Raw genomic sequence first — 18,690 nt, forward strand, 5'->3', positions numbered from 1 at the left:
AGCATCACAGGTGAGCAAAGTGACGAGCGAGACGACAAATATATGAGTTGCTGACACAATAACAAGTAAATGGTGAAGAGAGTGAAGACGTATAGGTTATAAAGATGTTAAATATAGATATTATTTGACATTTACACGTTTTTGTGAAAATGGTGAATTCATTTCTGTTCAAATTGAATCATTAGGACCTGAACATCAAGTTCAATCTGAGCAGTTGAATATGTTTCTCTAAAATATTGAGTTCGTTGGTTAAATTTGTTGGTTTAAATTGTAAAGAGCGTTTAAATTTAACTCAAATTCTTATGGTGGGTTTTCTTTTCAGTGATTATTGAAGTCATAATTATCGCAACAACTTTAAAAGTATACCAGCGACATCAGAAAATTGAATTGTTGAATTTATCATTTCAAATGTTGAAACTTTTCTTTTGAATTGAAATGGGTTTTTTTTGCCATTCGATATTTTATATTTAATTAAATAGTTTCTAAACTAAACGTATAATTAGTTTATTTAATATTTCTGAAATTTGTGATTTTTTTTTTTACACATGGAGTTGGACCTTCTTTTTCCATAATTAAAAATTAAATTCAATAAAAAAATGGTGGAACTACAACGTTTCTGTATTGAATTCAAAAGCCTATAATTCATAAAATATACAACTCAGAAATTTTACTTTTGAATTTTTTTGTTTAAGAAATAAAAATGATTAAAAAAAGTATTCAAATATTTTATTCAATTCTTTTGAAATACAATTCAGACTTTCAATAAAGAAATGTTTTAATTAAATAATAATAATAATAAAAAAGTAAATTCAATGGTTGAACAAACAAACATTTCAGTGATAAATATTCAGATTTTCCACATTTGAAATGTTCAACACAACCTTTCATTGTTCTAATGGCACTGATATACGTCCATGACAGTTTTTGTTTGGGTTGCTCACGTTGGCTGTGGATGATTCTGGATGTCTGCTGCGATTGTAAAGGGGATCACGTGACCCCCGATGTTCACTGAGCGTCCTCTGATGCTTTTGTGAAATCTTGACTGAATGCCGAACGTTGGCGGGCCGACCCATCCGACCCAGAGTCCAACGTTCAGTTTTTGTTTTCAGAACCCTTCATGATGAGGAAGCTGCTGTCTCTGTGGATCTGCCTGCTGCTGGTGGTCACCCTGTGCCCGGGGGCCTGGTACACTCAGGGCAAACCCAGCAGTGGATCCAAAGGGGGCAAGAAAGGTGACGGGAAGAAGACCTCGTTCTCCGAGAGTCTGGGTTTCGCTAAGAAGGGGCCGAAGCTGGCCGGGGCGGGGGCCGCGGGCATTCTGGGTGGCACCGGCACCGGGCTGGGACTGGGCATCTTCGGCCGACACAAACCCGGATCTAGAGGTCACAAGAACCCTCAGAGCGAGAAACAACCTCCGCCGTATTACGACGAACATCAAGGGTCGCACAACCGGTCTCGCTGGAGATCCATCTTCAGCGCCGCCGACCCCGCCGTCTTCAGCGGCGTCTTGTCCAGCATCCTTCCCTTCCTCAGCCTCGTCTGGATGAGGAACGTTTAGTCAAGGAATCACTGAAAGTTTCTCTGTGTGAAAGTGGAAACCAAATAAAAGATGCAGACAAAGAGAAGGTTCCTTCAACACTTGAAGTTTTACTCATTTTAACTGATGAGCAGCTGGATCCATTAAAATCAAATTATGTAAAACACATATGACCTCCTGATATATATATTTATATAACCACATCACGTATAACCCATTTTATTTATTGTGAGTAGGATTGTTGTAGGATTAAATACAAAAAACAAGACTCTTGCATACATTTATTTCAACACATTCGATGTTTTAATGCTTCAAAAATGCTCCTAACTATTAATATAACAATTATCATTACTACAACTTTGTTATAAAATTTGATATTTAAAAATTCAGATTATAATCTGACCAATTATAATAAATTCATGATTAAAAATAAAAATTCAAAAAAGTCTTACTAGGTGTGTATTTAACCTCAGAACCATAGTTAGCATTGTTAGCTAAGCTAAGTATTTCATTCTGTCTGAACAAAAAATGAATTAGTTTCAAGCTATTTTATGCTTTTACAAAGAGGCTTTGATATGATGACGGCTGCTATGATTTGTTTTTAATTCTAGTTTTTCTCTCGTTGTGTGATTTGATTTACTTTTGTGTGTCACGTTTAACTTTATTAGTTTAAATTCAGCACTATGTGATTCTAAATGTGCTTTATTAACATGCATTTATTTTACTATATTATCATAGTATAGCATCCACTTTTATATAATATTCATTACCATGTAATTTCAGTGTCATTGTCCGTTTTGATCCTTCCAAACATATAATATATATTATCCTAATATATATACAGTATATATATATTTATAAAAAGCCATTTTTACATTTTTGATAGCTTCAAAACGAAGAAAAGAAACACTACAATGGAATGGAAGTTATCTGAAAAGAAAGAACATTTTCCTGGGTTTGTAGAAATGGCTCAAAGTCACTTAGTAGCAATGACAGATGGATGGATGAATGGATTTATGGATGGATGGATGGATATTGCACTGGATTTTATTACAGTTAGTATAATCAGGATTTAAAAAAAAAAAACACAGAAGAAAGGTTTTATGAGAGTTTATTAATAGCACGGAAACAAATGGTATTACAGTATGTTAGTTGTCACATGCAGGGAGAACCAACAAGGAGCTTCTTGAACAATGACACAATCAATAGAAGAAGATAAGTGCACTTACTTTGACATTTCACAAACAACAATCAATGATTGTGACCCTGTTTACTACTAAAAACTTCTACATGACAAAAAAAGAGACGAAATGTACTCCATGAGATGGTAAATATTTGCACTGTATAGTATTTAAATAACTGAATATAATGTTACTCAACTGAACAGAAGATACAAATCACAACATGTGCACAAAACCATAAACAAAATGATAGATCACGAAAGGCTGAGGCAGAAGCATATACACGGAAAAGAAAACTGCCAAAAACTTTTGTTTACAAAGCCTGTTATCTGAGAATCCTAAGTGAGTTGTTTGGCAGAACGTTAGCACGAGTCTGGCTATCCTTAACAGTTTGGTATAAAAGGTGTTCTTTTACGGCTAATTATAGTCGTTTTTGCTTACTTTAGTTTCAGTGTGACGACTGTTCCGGACACATTATCCCCACAGTGTACTTCCAGCACATTAACGCCACTGATCCATTTCAAATTAAACACAATCCATTTACATACCACATCCGGTGTTCCAGTTACAATTCAGTTTCTCAAACCTGATAATCTAGGCATCCGTTTATCAACACATTTTCCATCCATCCATCTTCCACTGCCTTAGTCTCGAAGGCAAAGTGGCCCTGAAACATCCTATAGGGAATTACAAATGTGTTTCCAGACTAAACAAGAGACATAGTCTCTACAACATGTCCTAGGTCTGGCCTGAGGTCCAAAAGCCAAGAACGAACCCCAAAGGTGGCAAAGGAGCAGCAGTTCTACTTTGAGTTACTCCTGATATTTAAAGCGATATACTGCGAGCTAAGGGGCACCTTTGAAAGTTCTGAGGGGCTGCAGTGTTGCCCTCTGATCTGCCATTTTGACTTCCTAACTAACTTGAGGCCGACCTCCCACAAGATTCACCTCAGTTTTAGATGCCGAATGTGTTGTTTTGTTAACTGGAAACAACTGTTTTTAACAGCGCAACAGGGGTTGCCCAATCCGGATTAGTGTGAATGCCCATAAAGGAAGAGTCCAGACACCCCTAGGAAAAAGCTTCATTTTGGAAAAAGGTTGTGGACCATAGATAAAAGTTGTAGATTATAGCACAAAGATAAAAGACTGCATTGGCCTTTTCTCCCTTTCTTTAATGTTAAAATCCCAAGTTCCATCTTTCCATCACTCGTGAGCAGGATTCCGAAATACTTGAACCCCTCCAGTCTGGACAAGACACTCCATCCCCTTTCCTATTCAGAAAAAAACCCTCTTAATCCACTTCTTTTGGTGTCTTTTTTTAAATGAATCTACAGAAAATGTATTTGTTTGTGTTGGCCTGGACTCCCAATATCTTTCAATTGGATTTTACTAGATAAGTTAGACTTCATTAATCCATCTACTTCGGGGAAATTGGGTAATCGGGTTTAAATAATTATTCCAAGAGCTTTAGCCAGAGAGACCAGGAAATACAAGTCACAGCTAAATCAGTCACCAAAATTCTCAGAATCGTATTAAATGTGTGTTTACGTTCACTTCGGTTGAGGGCAAACAGTTTCTTCAATAACTTCTACACAAGCTCTTCATGAGACAGAAAGAACCATGCCCAAGTGAAGGTGTAATTACTTCTGGAATGCCTTCTCAATCTGCGCTTTTCCATTTTTTCCCATAGAATCCAAACCAAACACGGAGTGACTCAGAAGATCTAAACCCCCCAATATAAGAAAACTGCCTAGCGAAAAACAGCATTTACAGAACAGCTCAAAACATCACCAAATACCTGAACTTCCTTCTATGCAGCCACATTGTGACATCCAGTTTTGAACACAAATAAAAGGTTTCAGTGCAGAATCATGTTTAAAACAAAGTGCAAATAATGAAGGAGATGTATGTGCGGAGTTACATTAATAATAAAAAGTGCAAATAATGTTTTAGCTTGATGTTTTGAGCCTACCTATGCCTCAAAGAAATGTATTCATGAGTATACGTCAGCTGTTAATCTGTTATCAAAGGTAGAGAAATTACACATTGACTAAATAGGACCAGAGTTCTGCTGAGTTTTCACACTTGGATGTTAACCATTGAGGTGTTTTAAACTGTGTTAATGTATGAAGACATGCACTGAAGCAGGAGAGGTTCCTCGAGAGCCTGAGGACATTACTGGAGCAGAAGCGTGCTGGAAAGGAGCATAAGTACGGTGCTGAAAAACTGGACTCCACCAAAGCTTAGCGGGGTGCTTCGCGAGGGTGTGGCTGGGTGTGACTGTTGCTGGGCACTGCGCTGCTTTAGAAAGCTCTCCGAGTACACCATGTATAGCTCCACACACTTTCGGGCTTTCAGTTGCTCAATGAGTTGGGGGTATCCGACCTCCTCGATGCTCACAGTGTCGTCATCCTTCTGCTTGTCCTGATCTTTGAGAAGATCCGTCCTGTTCATGCAGCGGTCCATGTATTTGTCATAAGGCTCGGAGCGGGGTGGAGGCTGGTAAGCGTAGTCTCGACCGTAATCTTTCTCATCAGTGGATTTGGAGCCGTAGCGACGGTACATGTAGTTGTTATAGTAGTGCTCTTCCTCTGGGTTTCGGAAACTGAAATGCGGTCTTGGGAAACGCCCGAGGCCATAACCAACCGCCATTCCAGCGACGGCACCGACACCTGCTGCCATTAAGGCTTTCTTGGCGAAACCTGTGGACTTTGGCTGGTAACCCATATTCTGTACTGACTGGGCAAAGGGGGACCCTCCCCTTCCATAACCCCCATGTCCATAGCCTCCAGTGCCTCCACCACCAAAACGGGGACTGAGAATCTTGTTATTAGGGTTCCAATTGGGATAACCCCCATATCCTCCACCGGGATATCCACCGGGATAGCCACCAGGATTGCCTGCAGGGTATCCACCAGGTGAGCCCCATCCTTGACCTGTATTACCACCTCTGACTGGATACCCACCTCCAGCCGGGTATCCTCCAGCAGGATACTGATTTGGATAATTCCCTCTCCCAGGGTATGGATTGCCTCCGGCAGGGTAGCCTCCTGCAGGGTTTCCTCCTGCAGGGTATCCTCCAGCAGGGTAGCCTCCTGCAGGGTTTCCTCCTGCAGGGTAGCCTCTTGCAGGGTAGCCTCCTGCAGGGTTTCCTCCGGCAGGGTAGCCTCCTGCAGGGTTTCCTCCGGCAGGGTACCCTCCTGCAGGGTTTCCTCTTGCAGGGTAGCCTCCTGCAGGGTTTCCTCCGGCAGGGTAGCCTCCTGCAGGGTTTCCTCCGGCAGGGTAGCCTCCTGCAGGGTTGCCTCCAGCAGGGTAGCCTCCAGCAGGGTTCTGGTTTGGACTACCAGGTTGGGCTCGACCAGGATATTGATTTGGGTTATTTACCTTTCCTGGGTAACTACCTGGGTTACTCCCTGGATTCTGTCGAGGGTATCCACCAGGGTTTGTGTTACCCGTTCCTGGATGTGGGTAACTTCCACCTGCAGGGTACGGGTTGGGCTTTCGATTGGAGGAGCCCCCTGGACTGGAGCTGGATGGTTTGGACTGGGTTCCACCCCTGCTGCCGGTGTTGGATGTTCTCCGAGTGTTGCTCCCACCACTCCTTTTAGCCAGGGAGATTTCAATGTTCAGGAGGGACAGGAGAAGAAGGGTGGCAATCGCTGCCATACAAAACCGCCCCATCATTGTCCTAGAAAAAAAAGTTACATGGTAAACAATGTTAATTCAAGAGCTGATTGTGTACATTCACTTTTCTGTGATTTTGACATTGTCCTTAAAGCAGCTCTGTGCGATTTTTAGTCGGGCGACGCCAGTGTATGAAGTCAGAACAGGTGCATAAGTCCCACTTACCCGTAACATGTGATCTGTAGCCATACTTCAAATCTGCATACACATAACTACATATTTTTACGCATAAAACACAAGGCACACAAGTGTAATTTAGGACTTGAGTGGTGAAAGAAGAAGTAGGAGTGGTGAAAGAAGAAGTAAGAGTGGTGAAAGAAGAAGTAGGAGTGGTGGAAGAAGAAGTAGGAGTGGTGAAAGAAGAAGTAGGAGTGGTGAAAGAAGAAGTAAGAGTGGCGATCGAAGATTTGCAAAACTGTGCACATGCTCAGTTGTCTTTTCTTCTCGCTGTGATTGAGAACAAGCGTACGTAAACTTAAAAAAATAAAGCTGTAATTTTTTTAAGTATTCTACGACTACAAGACCTCAATTACACATGTGTGCCTTGTTTTATGGGTACAAATAAATAGTTATGTGTATGCATGTTTGAAGTACGGCTACAGATCACATTCTACGAGTGTGTGGAACATATGCACCCATTTTAGCAGCGACTGTGGTACAAAAATATTTGTGACTCACACGTGCAGATTCAAGAGGTCGTGTTTAGTAACTTGTACTCGTACACTTGGAAAATATAGCCAACATTTTTTTTATTGTTTTTCTACGACTAAAAGTCTTCAATTACGCATGTGTACCTTCTGGATTAGGAGTATGAATATGTCGTTACATCAATGCAACTGAATTATAAGAGTACATGTCACGGGTATGTGGGACTTATGCACCCGTTCTGACTTCATACATTTCCCATGAGCACTCGCTAAACCTCGCAAAAGTTGCCATGTTTCAGCAGTTGGACGAATTTTTTATTTCCAGACTTCCATTGGTTTAATGAAGGATGGATATCTTTGAGGTAATGAATCAGATTGTTGATAATGAAATATGATATGCGTTATGACGGCTTTGTAAATAACACCCCCACCACAACCAGCGCCATATGTAGCATGTTCACACCATCCCCAAGAACTACAATGTAAATAAAAATCACGCTGATGTGTCATCACAAGTTATTTTGGTACAAAACTATTAAGGTACCCAAAACTACCCAGAGCTGCTTTAACATTTAGAACCTAGTGAACTTATTCAAAATGCTCTTGGTCCACTTATTATTTGAATTATAATAAATAAGTTTAATTTACTGTTTAAAAACATAACATGGACATTGTCTTGACATCACAGACATCACACAAACCTTTGCAGGAACCATGGCCTCAAGCAGAAAAGTAACTAAACAATATGAATATTTTATTTGCCTTTTGGTAGTGATAGCATTGATTTTAAAGCTTAATAGACAGTGAAACATAAGTCGAGTTTTTTTTCTTGTAAAGGGAAAAACATAACAATTAAATATTGAACCAAATAACAAACCAGATAATAAAGAATTCTAGCTCCTTTAAGGTGAGGTGAAATGTACCTCCCTTTGAGAAATCTATAGAGATATTATATATCTATATATTTGTTTATTTTTTTATAAGAAGATCCTTCGGTAAATATATTTAATTTAATTTACAGCCCTTCAACTCGAGACCATCTTGCGCGAGGGCATCTTTCACCCAGCCCATCATATATCATAGAATCAATAGAATAACACATTCCTCGTTTAATCCGTTATTTATTGAGATAAAATACGCGTTTTTAGTTCAGACAAAAACACTGTTACGTCGCTGACCGTCCACCTGTTCTTCGTCCATGTGAAGCGATAAAAACGCTCCGATGTATAGATCGTTGATGTTTCTTTTCAACTACACTAACTATAATGGAAATGTTTAGGTAGATAAACTCCGGTCTTACCTTAGATCGGCGGTTTAAGTCTATGTGTCGTTGTTATTTTCCAATTGTCCGTCTTGTCCTCGCCCCGTTATAGACTGGGCCCGGGCTCGCTGGGGTGCGCTCGTTTTGTAACACTGCGCCTCCCTCAAACACAGGACGCGTGACGTCACCATTCTTAATCGAATCATCTTTTTGTTTGTGCGACCGCCCTGGTCACGTTTATCGAATTCCCTCTTCTAGCAAGTCATTTTGTAAAGAAAATTGACCCATGTCTCTGAATACCATAATAAATTTAATCAAGAAATCTAAATCATTTTAAATACTGAAATAATTTGATGGTTATGTATATGACATTATGGAAACACAAATTGGTAAAAATATTAGTCAGTTTCTCATTATTAATTGTTGAGATTTATTATATTTCTGGAAAGATAAAACGTAGTTTATTTGCCAAGAGAAACCAAAAAGAACTCGGGACACTGAAATAAGTAAATTAAATCTTAATATAAAGATAAATAAATGTATTGGGTTTGGAAAGTATAACATTTCTAAAATTGAAAAGGTTTTGGAGACCAAATGCAAAAGGAATGTAATGGAAATTAAATGGGGAAAAAATGAAATGAGTATGAAAATGAAAACATTTAAAAAAAACAATAGTAATCCTATAAAAAGCCTAAGATGTGTTAAATCTGCTGCTTAATACTCCTGATAAAGTAACTTCCTTCAAAGCAAGTGTTATTATTAAGAACCCACAATAGAGAACAACACAGTCGGTGGGCATTAATATTCTTTATTTATACGTTTATTTATAAGTTTATTTCAGCAAAATTGTGAATTATTTTCTTTTCTGTCGCTTTGGAGAATGTAATATGACTTTCATAAAATGGGTTTAAATATCTGTGGGTTTTATTTAGGAGTCATAACGAGAAAGTTTGGTCATTCTCGTTATATTATATCATTGTTTAGACACAGCAAGAAGAGTCTCCTACAGATTTAAATGTAATCCTAGACTGATGTATAACCATAGACATATATACATAGACGCCGCGTCGACTGCTGCCGCCCACTAGAGCGGTGTGTAAACAGGGCGGCCATCTTGGTACAGTGGCTCCTACAGTACATTACATCTATAGAGGAATGATGTGTTTATCATTAATCGCTCATGTGTCAAGCTATTTTAACAGGGTTTGTTTGCTAGATAGACAGACAGACATAAATAAAACGAAAATAACACAGAAAACAATCAGGTCTTTATTGCTTGAAGTTCTATTGCATTTGAGTATATTCCTCTTATTACAGCAGTTCTTATTTGTCAACAACTTTGTGGTGGCTTGTTTTTCAGAACATTTATTTCAAACGACAGCTTTTATGGCCAGGAACTATCCAAGGTCTAGCCATAGTTGTATAATGAAGGAATATTTATTATTATTTGTTATAAGAATTTAAGTGATCAGAATGTTTGTCCCTCACAAATCGGTGCCCCGTGACTGATAAAACTTGTACATCATTACTGATAAAACTTGTGCATCATGGCTGATGAAACCACATACCATGACGTTTAACCCACAAACCGTAGATGGTTCTTGTCTTGCTCCTGCCAACCGAAGGTCAACCCCCGCCAGCGTGTGTGCCCTCTCTAATCAACGTTCTTGTATCTGTAAACCTGTTCCAGCCTGGTTGTGGCTGATGTAGCTGTGAAACTAAATAAAAAGCGTGAGGGAGACACAGATCGTTGGTATTCACTGAGATTGTTTGAGCGTCTCTACGGTCTGAGTGTCTCCCCTCGCGAGTAACAAGTTTTTTGTTGTTTTTCACTCTGTCCAGGCATCGAGAACTTCACTTATTCTCTCAACATTATTATTATTATTATTATTATTATTATTATTATTATTATTATTATTATTATTTTTATTATTATTATCCAAGCACCCTGTATCATAGCTACTTGTATGATGATTTGAACGGACCAAACATTCTGACGTCACTCTGGTGGAGGTGTCCTCCCCTAGAAGCCCTAAATCGCTTAAGTATCTACATATTAATTGTGAAACAAAATTAATATTTACTGTATGTAAACATGGTGAGAGTTACTTCTGCCTTAAGTTGCTTTTGTAATGTGTACATTAAGCAGCAAACCTTATTTTTATTATTCAGTTTGTAATGTACAAAACAGGAGTTTCAGGGGCGAGTTTGAAACGCGTGTTTTTGTGACCAATCAGAGCAGAGTGGGCGAGGTTGCTTTGACGAGACTTCTTGTCAGCTAAAACAGCGCATTTTAAGTGGGCGGGGCTTAAGCGTATTTTCTAATATAAATATCTTTATTAAATTAGAGTTTTGTGAAAAAAGAAGTAAACACACGGTTCAGGACCAGGGGTGAGAAATTCTCTTTCAAGAAACATCTTAAGACATTTTTATTTGTTCAGGCTTTTCCTTGATTTTCTGGAACTCCTGTGTTGTTCTCAGTTTTATCTTGACCTTTAAAGTATATATACTTTATTGAACATTTTTTTGATTGTTTAAGTGCTTTGTGACCCTGGTCTGGAAAAGCGCTATTCAAATAAAAATGACTTACTTACTTACTTACAATAGAGGTCCTAGAACCATTCAAGGGACACTTAAATCAGCACATTAGGTGTCCTTTAACGCGCCGCTGCCTATGATGACACTGTACCAAGATGGCGGCGCTTTATACACACCCGTCTACAGTCGAAGCGGAGTCTATGTACTGTATATACGTCTAATGTGTTTCACGACGTGTCTTCTCCACCCACCTATCTGCGCTCGGGACGACGAAGCAAACGCCCGCTGACGACGCATGCGTACTTTTCGTCGTACGTACGGGGCTCGCTCACTCTATCCGTGACGTCAGGGATGTAAACCTGCCAGAGCCCCGTATGTACTCGCGCAGCTCTGTGTCGGCACTCGCAGCCAAGATGTCGGCGACCAGAGAACCCAGCGGCGGAACAACAACCTCCTCCACACACCGTCTCACTTAAAGACTCACTGGCGGATGGTGGAGTTTTTTATTTTAATCAAAGGCAGAAACGACTTTGTGGAGGAATTTTCTTCTTTTTTTTTGTCGTATGGGCGGAAAAGAGCGACATTAAAAAGGGGAGACTCAAGGGGGGACAAGAACCAGACTCTCCTGCCTCCAGTCCGGGAATGTTATCTGTACTTTCTTATGGCCGACTGGTAGCCAGGGCTGTCCTGGGTGGACTCTCGCAGACGGACGGTCGGGATTACAGCCTGGTCAGCGCCAGTTATGGCTTCGGCAAAGACTTTCGCAAAGGGATCCTGAAGAAGGGCATGTGTTACGGGGACGACGCCTGCTTCATCGCCAAGCACAAGAACGCGGACGTCTTGGGTAAATATTTAGATGTTGCAATGAAAATGCTTGTAATGGTGGTCGTGACCTTCACTCCCCTGAACCCGCGCTGACCTCCCGCGTCACCTCAGCACTATATTCCCTCAACGATACTCGCAGAAAAACACGTTTAAAACACACTCGAGTGTGACATGTTGTGTTTGAAGCATCTTCGTCTCGAGCACGTGTTTGTTTCTCTGTTTTATTTCCAACGCGAACAAAAAACACAGCGTGACCTTTCACCTATTTACGGGAAAACACCACTTTAACGAAATCTACACGACTTTCTACCACTGTGAGAATGTTTAAGTGTGTATTTACTCTGCGATCGTTCGATTTGATGTATTTTTGAGCGACAACTGCAATGTCTTACAAAGGTCAGAATGGTTGAGCATGGAGGCAGCCATGATGCTAATGCTAACTAGCTTTAGCTTCAACGTAATTGCTTTGTCTTCGAATAATTCTGGATTCGAGCGAAAAAAGGAGAAACACGTATTCGTTTGTTCGTTTTATGATGTGAACATGCGTGGTGGGTTAAAAGGAGGGGGGTACCCCCGCACACACGTTTTAGGGGTTTCGTTTGTGGCGTAAACACAACAAGCCCCTCGCACGTGTAACGTCGGGTGTGTATAAACGTGAGGTACACAAAGGAGTGAACCCCTCGAACTCACCGGGCATTTAAAGTTTATAAGTCGATTAAAAATAATAATAATAGTAAAGAATAACATTGATATATTTTTTAACGTGTTCCATATTTGGAATTGCCGTAATAAATTAAAAATATTGATTTGTTTTCATAATAATATCTCCAAGACTATATTAAGTATATATCATTCATAAGGAATACAACTAAAGATACTACTTCTTAAGATATTTTTATTTGTGCAGACTTTTCTTTGATTTTCTGTAACTCCTGTGTTTTTCTCAGTGTTATTGTGATCTTTTACGTATATATTTTATTGAGTATTGTTTTGATTGTTAAAGCGCCTTGTGACCCTGGTCTGGAAAAGTGCTCTATGTATATATATATATATATATATAACCCAAAGTTGTTTAAAATGCAAGTAAGTGTAATATATATATATATATATATATATATATATATATATATATATATATATATATATAATGTAAACTGAAATGGTTAACCACAACAAGGGGAACTGAAAACACTTGCCTAGAAGGTGTTTTTATTTGAACAACATGTCTGATTTTGTTTGTTGATCTCAGGTGTGGCAGATGGCGTCGGTGGTTGGCGTGACTATGGCGTGGACCCCTCACAGTTCTCTGCAACATTGATGAGAACATGTGAACGCCTGGTAAAGGAAGGACGCTTCACTCCTAGTAACCCAGTGGGGATCCTGACATCAGGCTACTATGAACTTTTACAAAACAAAGTTCCACTTTTAGGTGATTGGAAGACACTCACACACACACACACTCTGCCTCTCATCTTTAAACATGTATCAAAATGTCATGTCTGCCATCTTAAAGTACAAGCTTTGCTGCAGCATTTATTCAACTGGGGATATTACTTGGAGGTGTGATTTCAATATGTTGTTGTTATGACAAAGGGGGATGTTGTTTATTTATTGTATTTAAAACCATGAGTCACATGTTAAATGAATATCATTACTTATTTAAATAGTTTCCGTATCCATAAAATATGTTCAGGTAAAAAATCTGTCAACAATATACAGAATGAATAGGAAAGTTTTATTACTTGACTCTTACGGATACAGACGCAAAAGCAAATTACAATTGTCCATGGAAGTCTTTATAACTATAGTAAGTAGTGTTGGTGTATAGTAAGAAGCTTATTTTGAAACCCGAAGTGAGTTTCTCAAATCTTTTTAATTTTTTTGGGAAATCCTAAGTAGGTTGTTTATTAATATGTTATGCTCCAATGCACGCATACATATATTTGTGTGTAACAAAAAATTTGATGTGTTCTTTACGGGTAGATCTACTCGGAATACATATCTGACCATCTAAAATTACTTGTCTGCATAACATCTAGAGTGAATGACGGTTTAATGCTATTTGCCTGTGAGTGACCTTTCTGTCATGCATTGTAAATATTTAGCTTCATAACACAACCCCTAAAGGTCAGGAATGTAATTTAAGTGACACTGCCTGGAGGTTTTTTTTTAAACACAAGTATGTGTTAAACCTGTGACCAAAGTCACGTTCTGAGACTTTGGGTTTCACTTCCAAATTCCATGCAGAAAGTCAGTCACCATTAAAGCATACTTGTCAGTTGAGTTGTTCTCAACATGGAACCTGAACTCTAAACACTTTACACCTCCTATCTTAAATAACATTTACATCAATAATGCATGTTTTCCATCATTTGCAAATATTGTTAACTTGAAAGGCTTGTAACTGTAAGGAATGGGACAGAATAGTGTTGAGCGTTATAGATTAAAGTAAAATCAAAATATGTAGATCAGTAGTTTATGTCACAACTGAGTCATTGTTGTTTTACATGCACAGCTGTTGACTGCAAATATCATCTCTCCCAGAGCTCTTTTTGCTGTAAAAACCTTATATAAGCTTAATTTTACTTTAATAATACTTGTGGTGTATATTTTTTAGGAAGCAGTACCGCCTGCATTGTGGTCTTGGATCGAAGTAGTCACCGTCTGCACGCATGCAACCTCGGGGATTCTGGCTTCCTGGTGGTCCGGGAAGGTGAAGTGGTCCACCGCTCAGACGAGCAGCAGCACTATTTCAACACACCCTTCCAGCTATCTATCGCACCTCCCGGAGCAGAAGGCGTTGTTCTCAGTGATAGGTAAGGGGAAGCATTCATGCCTGCTTAAACAAGTGTCTGACAAAACATGGTTTGACTCAGTTTGAAGTGATGTTTTTACTAGTTGGAAGGAACAAATATGTGATTAGGAGGAACACATGCATGCTATTATCTGATGGATTAGATTAGATCAACTTTATTAATTTGTCTCTATTAAAGGTTATTACTCGTGCCATAAAAACATTCTTAGTCTGCAGAGATATTTTTAAGAAGGATAAAAGTGTCCTCCAAAATAAGCTTTAACGATGGAAAAGTTTAAAGGTCCTTGGTTAATGGACCAGGGGAGACTTCAGAATGACACCAGGCAGCAACCCTGGACCTGTTTTGGATTTGTCTGAATGACGTCTAACCATTCGGAAAGTGTTGACCACAGCAGGGAAAATTCCTGCTTCTCGTGTGACCGATCTTACGCTCTTCCCTCGTGCAGCCCTGAAGCAGCTGACAGCTCCTCTTTCGACGTGCAACTGGGTGACATCATCCTGACAGCAACCGATGGTCTCTTTGACAACATGCCAGACTACATGATCCTCCAGGAGCTCAAGAAACTTAAGGTGCCGCCTTTTACCTTCACACTTTAACAACCACATTTAGGTCTTTATTAAATAATTTGTTTTCATTTACAGGCTACGAACTATGACAGCGTCCTGCAGACGGCACAGAGTATTGCCAAGCAAGCGCACAACCTCGCATATGATCCAAACTATATGTCCCCTTTTGCACAGTTTGCTTGTGACAATGGCTTGAATGTTAGAGGTGAGTACACTTGTCACACTGTTTGTAATCTACATTAACTGGAAAAGGGTTTTTTATTTTTTATTTTATTACATTTAATTCATAGATTAAATCTTCACCGAATTGTGTCATGGATCCTTTATTTAAAAAAAATGATATAAAGAATTATTGATTATACATATAGGTTAGGTTAGGTAGAAAATTATTTTTTTCCAACTAGCCACAGCAAATACAGCAATTTTTCATAAAAAATAAATAAAAATAAGAACAAGAATAAAGAGAAAGAACAAGATGATACAATCCAAGTCTAAAGATAAAGGTAAATAACAAAGACAAAGGATACAAAGATAAACATTGAACAGAATGTCATAGTACTTTCACTCCACTCCTGCCCCCGAACTCAGAATTGTACAATTTAATAGCCCGAGGAATGAATGAGTCCTTGAGTCTATTTGTTTTGCACCTGGGAAGGAGCATTCGTTCACTCCATCTGCTTCTCTGCTCACTGATGACAGTGTTGAGAGGATGACTGTCATCATCCATGATGGACAGTAGTTTGTCCAGTGATCTCCTCTCAGCAACTGTCACCAGTGAGTCCAGCTTCAACCACAGAACCAGCCAGAATGTATACACAGAAGCCAGACGTATATATATTGATGTTTGCATGCAGATATTCATGGAATTGTTTTGTGTGTTGCGATTAAACTTCCGACCGCTAGATGGCAGTAATCATTAGACGTAGACCTTTTTTTGTTTTTATTCCCATTATGTCCTCATCTAAAGGATCAATGAAATCCCGACGATCACTGAGAACGAGATGTTTGGTCATATTCTGGTATCAAAGCAAATGTAATCAGTTACAACTTCGTCAAGACTCGTGGTCTGAATTTACAGACACTAGAGTCAAGTACTTGAATTGACCACAACCTGGACGAATGAGAACTTGCACAGATATTTTGAATCCATATAACTATTTTACGAAATGATGACATTATTTATTTTCTATTGTTCAGGTGGGAAGCCTGATGACATCACAGTGCTGCTGTCCATCGTGGCTGAATACACAGACTAAACATGTTCCTGTGAAAGACCGTCATCACTTCAACTGTAATCGGACCCGGTTGCAGCCATTTTTAATCCACCGCGGGCTGCTGGGAAAAGGTCCTTCTACACGAAGAGGACTCCTCGCTGTGGGTCATAGTTCTCCCATGTACATTTTGAGTTCTTCCTCATTTGGTTTATGTTCGAGACGGTGAGGGGAAGCAGGCAGCTATGAGTTGTTCATGTTAATCAGGATAAAGGATCTGAAAATGGACTGTCGCGTATAATCCTGATCCAAAACTCTAGTGAGGTGTTTTCACTGAGAGAAAGTAGCGGAAGATTCGGTCAACGAGCATGAGGGACAAACTGAGTAGGTTGGATGGGTAAAGATTTACCAACGCCTCTATTTGGGATTATGTGAGAAGAGAACGGGCGTTAAAAAGGAACTTTAACTTAATATTTGAGCCAATATGTGAATGTTGACCAGAGCGTTCACACATGAGGTCTGTGCTTGTGATTTGGTCGCATCTTGTAAATACATTATCGTTTTGAGCTACTTCCTGGCCTCTAGGCTGCATTTGCTGTCATCGTTGAAGCAAGGTTTCATCCACTCTTAAAGGCGTACACGTGTGTCCATGAATATAAGTTTTTATATAAAAGTCTACTTTGAAGTGATGGCTGTTGATCCTACACTTCCGTGGTCGAAATGAACAAGTCTGCTCGGCGGAGATCGTCTAGCAAGTTAGAGTGTGTTTGGGTGTGCGATGTGTATTTGAGTGTGTGTGGTGTTGAGTCTTTTCAGTGTCCCAAAAGCGCACGCTCGTGTCTGACGGTGCCTTTAGCTGCAATGGTAGGTCAGGTGTGAATCTAAAGCCAGAGAAATATCTATATTTTTAACGTTACCTAGTTACAAATGGGAGATTTGTGCGCTTTGCCGGCGTGAAGTTTGTGTGATGGCTGACAAAAATCAAGCTGTCGTGCCACAAGTCAGGGGGTGTGTGAGTAGTTTGTTTGCGTTTTCTTTATTTTATATTTGTCTGCTGCTTCAATCCTCTAATGTCTGCCTGTACATGCTTAATTTGAACCTTTCACCATGATTGTATAGAGCACATGTAAACACTGTTCTGGATTTAGAACATCAAAGATGTCGGGCAGCAAACTTGTTTAAACACCTTTCATCCAATCCATCCAAATCGTTTTCGTGTGTACATCAACAGCATGGTCACATGTTTCATACAGCACTGCTAGTGATATTCTTACTTTGTTGTTGTCAAACTTGGAACCAAAGAAGGGAATCCATTTATTTGTTCATGCCCGGCTGGTGTTGGCCCTGCTGTGAGAGACCAATATTGTCTGTGACATGGTCAAACTAGTTTCACAGGATTCTAGACACGATCACATGCCATGGCAGCGCAAATACAACAACACAAAGAACTTCACAAACGTTTGTCTCTGACACGCAGGTGGCTCTCTTGAGTAGTTCCTGTAAGCTGTGCATGATACGTCCACTTGTTAATGCAATTTCGATTATTTTTTTCCATCTGTGTCTACAACGGTTTTGGGTAGAGGTTCTGAATGAGCGTTTGTTTGAAAGAGGTGCGACTTTATGCCGAAGGAGAGTGTGCGAGAACAATAATGGTGCTGTCAACTTGCAGAGCGAGGGTGAGCACGGTTTCAGCCTTAACTAATAGCCAGACCTGTAATCAAGAGGCCTTCCTGTCATTGCAAGCTTGTCGTGCGTGATGTCCAGTGTGCGTCCGATGTGTGTGTCACTGTTCCCTCTCCTGTCAAGCAGTTTTCAATGGTGCTTCTGCCTCCTGTCTGGAATGGTTGTCTGTTTTAAAACAGAGATGTTTGTCAGCGTGTACGAAAAAACATTTATGTCTTCTGTGTAATAAAGCAGGTCTAATTTATGTATATATGTTTTCAAATATGTACAATATTTAAATAAAAGATCTAGTATTTATAATAACTGTGTGTCCTTGTTTCATTATTAATGCTGGCAATCTCATCCAAAGACATGATACATAAAATGTATATTAAATATACTTTTGTATATGGTTGACAGGCCCTAACAGCTTGGTGCATTTTTCATTAAATGTAATCGTATATTTGTATGCATAAAAAGGTGTTCTTGGGAGGGAAAATGTTTGTTTAATGCATTAAAAAAAATGTTGCGAGATACTCGTACTAATCTGTCGCTTTGTAAAAACCTGTAACTGTCTGTTCAGCATCTAGTTAGATGTATTTTCTTGGGTAATTACACTTGCATTTCTTATTCTGTCCAGGACTACCTCCAGCTATAATACCACAGCTTTTGACTTTTCATGATTGATTATAACATTTTTCAATAAATTAGAGTTGAGTCACTAAACCATCTGTTACGGGTCTCAAATAATACATTAGAATTA

General features: G+C 39.3%; 2 protein-coding genes across 2 annotated transcripts; one reads left to right on the forward strand and one right to left on the reverse strand.

Annotated features, from left to right (window-relative positions):
- Window positions 1–2,631: 2,631 nt before the first annotated feature.
- Window positions 2,632–8,437, reverse strand: LOC148079591 (uncharacterized). The gene is made up of 2 exons (XM_087791212.1): window positions 8,349–8,437; window positions 2,632–6,405 (listed from the first exon to the last, which is right to left on the reverse strand). Exon 2 carries the CDS (start codon window positions 6,399–6,401, stop codon window positions 4,893–4,895), a length of 1,509 nt encoding a protein of 502 aa, XP_087647338.1. The 5' UTR covers window positions 6,402–6,405; window positions 8,349–8,437; the 3' UTR covers window positions 2,632–4,892.
- A 2,787-nt stretch (window positions 8,438–11,224) lies between these two features.
- LOC148079592 (protein phosphatase PTC7 homolog) lies at window positions 11,225–18,251 on the forward strand. The gene is made up of 6 exons (XM_087791213.1): window positions 11,225–11,691; window positions 12,922–13,101; window positions 14,290–14,488; window positions 14,934–15,057; window positions 15,130–15,259; window positions 16,252–18,251. Exons 1-6 carry the CDS (start codon window positions 11,490–11,492, stop codon window positions 16,308–16,310), a joined length of 894 nt encoding a protein of 297 aa, XP_087647339.1. The 5' UTR covers window positions 11,225–11,489; the 3' UTR covers window positions 16,311–18,251.
- The last annotated feature ends 439 nt before the right edge of the window (window positions 18,252–18,690 follow it).

The sequence above is a fragment of the Callionymus lyra genome, chromosome 5, assembly GCF_982586985.1.
Source record: "Callionymus lyra chromosome 5, fCalLyr1.hap1.1, whole genome shotgun sequence".
Classification (NCBI taxonomy): domain Eukaryota; kingdom Metazoa; phylum Chordata; class Actinopteri; order Syngnathiformes; family Callionymidae; genus Callionymus; species Callionymus lyra.

Coding starts and splice junctions, on each gene's coding strand:
- LOC148079591 (XM_087791212.1), bottom strand. CDS start 6,401: ATGATGGGGCGGTTTTGTATGGCAGCGATTGCCACCCTTCTTCTCCTG.
- LOC148079592 (XM_087791213.1), top strand. CDS start 11,490: ATGTTATCTGTACTTTCTTATGGCCGACTGGTAGCCAGGGCTGTCCTG. Junction 13,102..14,289: donor AAACAAAGTTCCACTTTTAG/GTGATTGGAAGA, acceptor TATATTTTTTAG/GAAGCAGTACCGCCTGCATT. Junction 15,058..15,129: donor AGGAGCTCAAGAAACTTAAG/GTGCCGCCTTTT, acceptor TTTCATTTACAG/GCTACGAACTATGACAGCGT.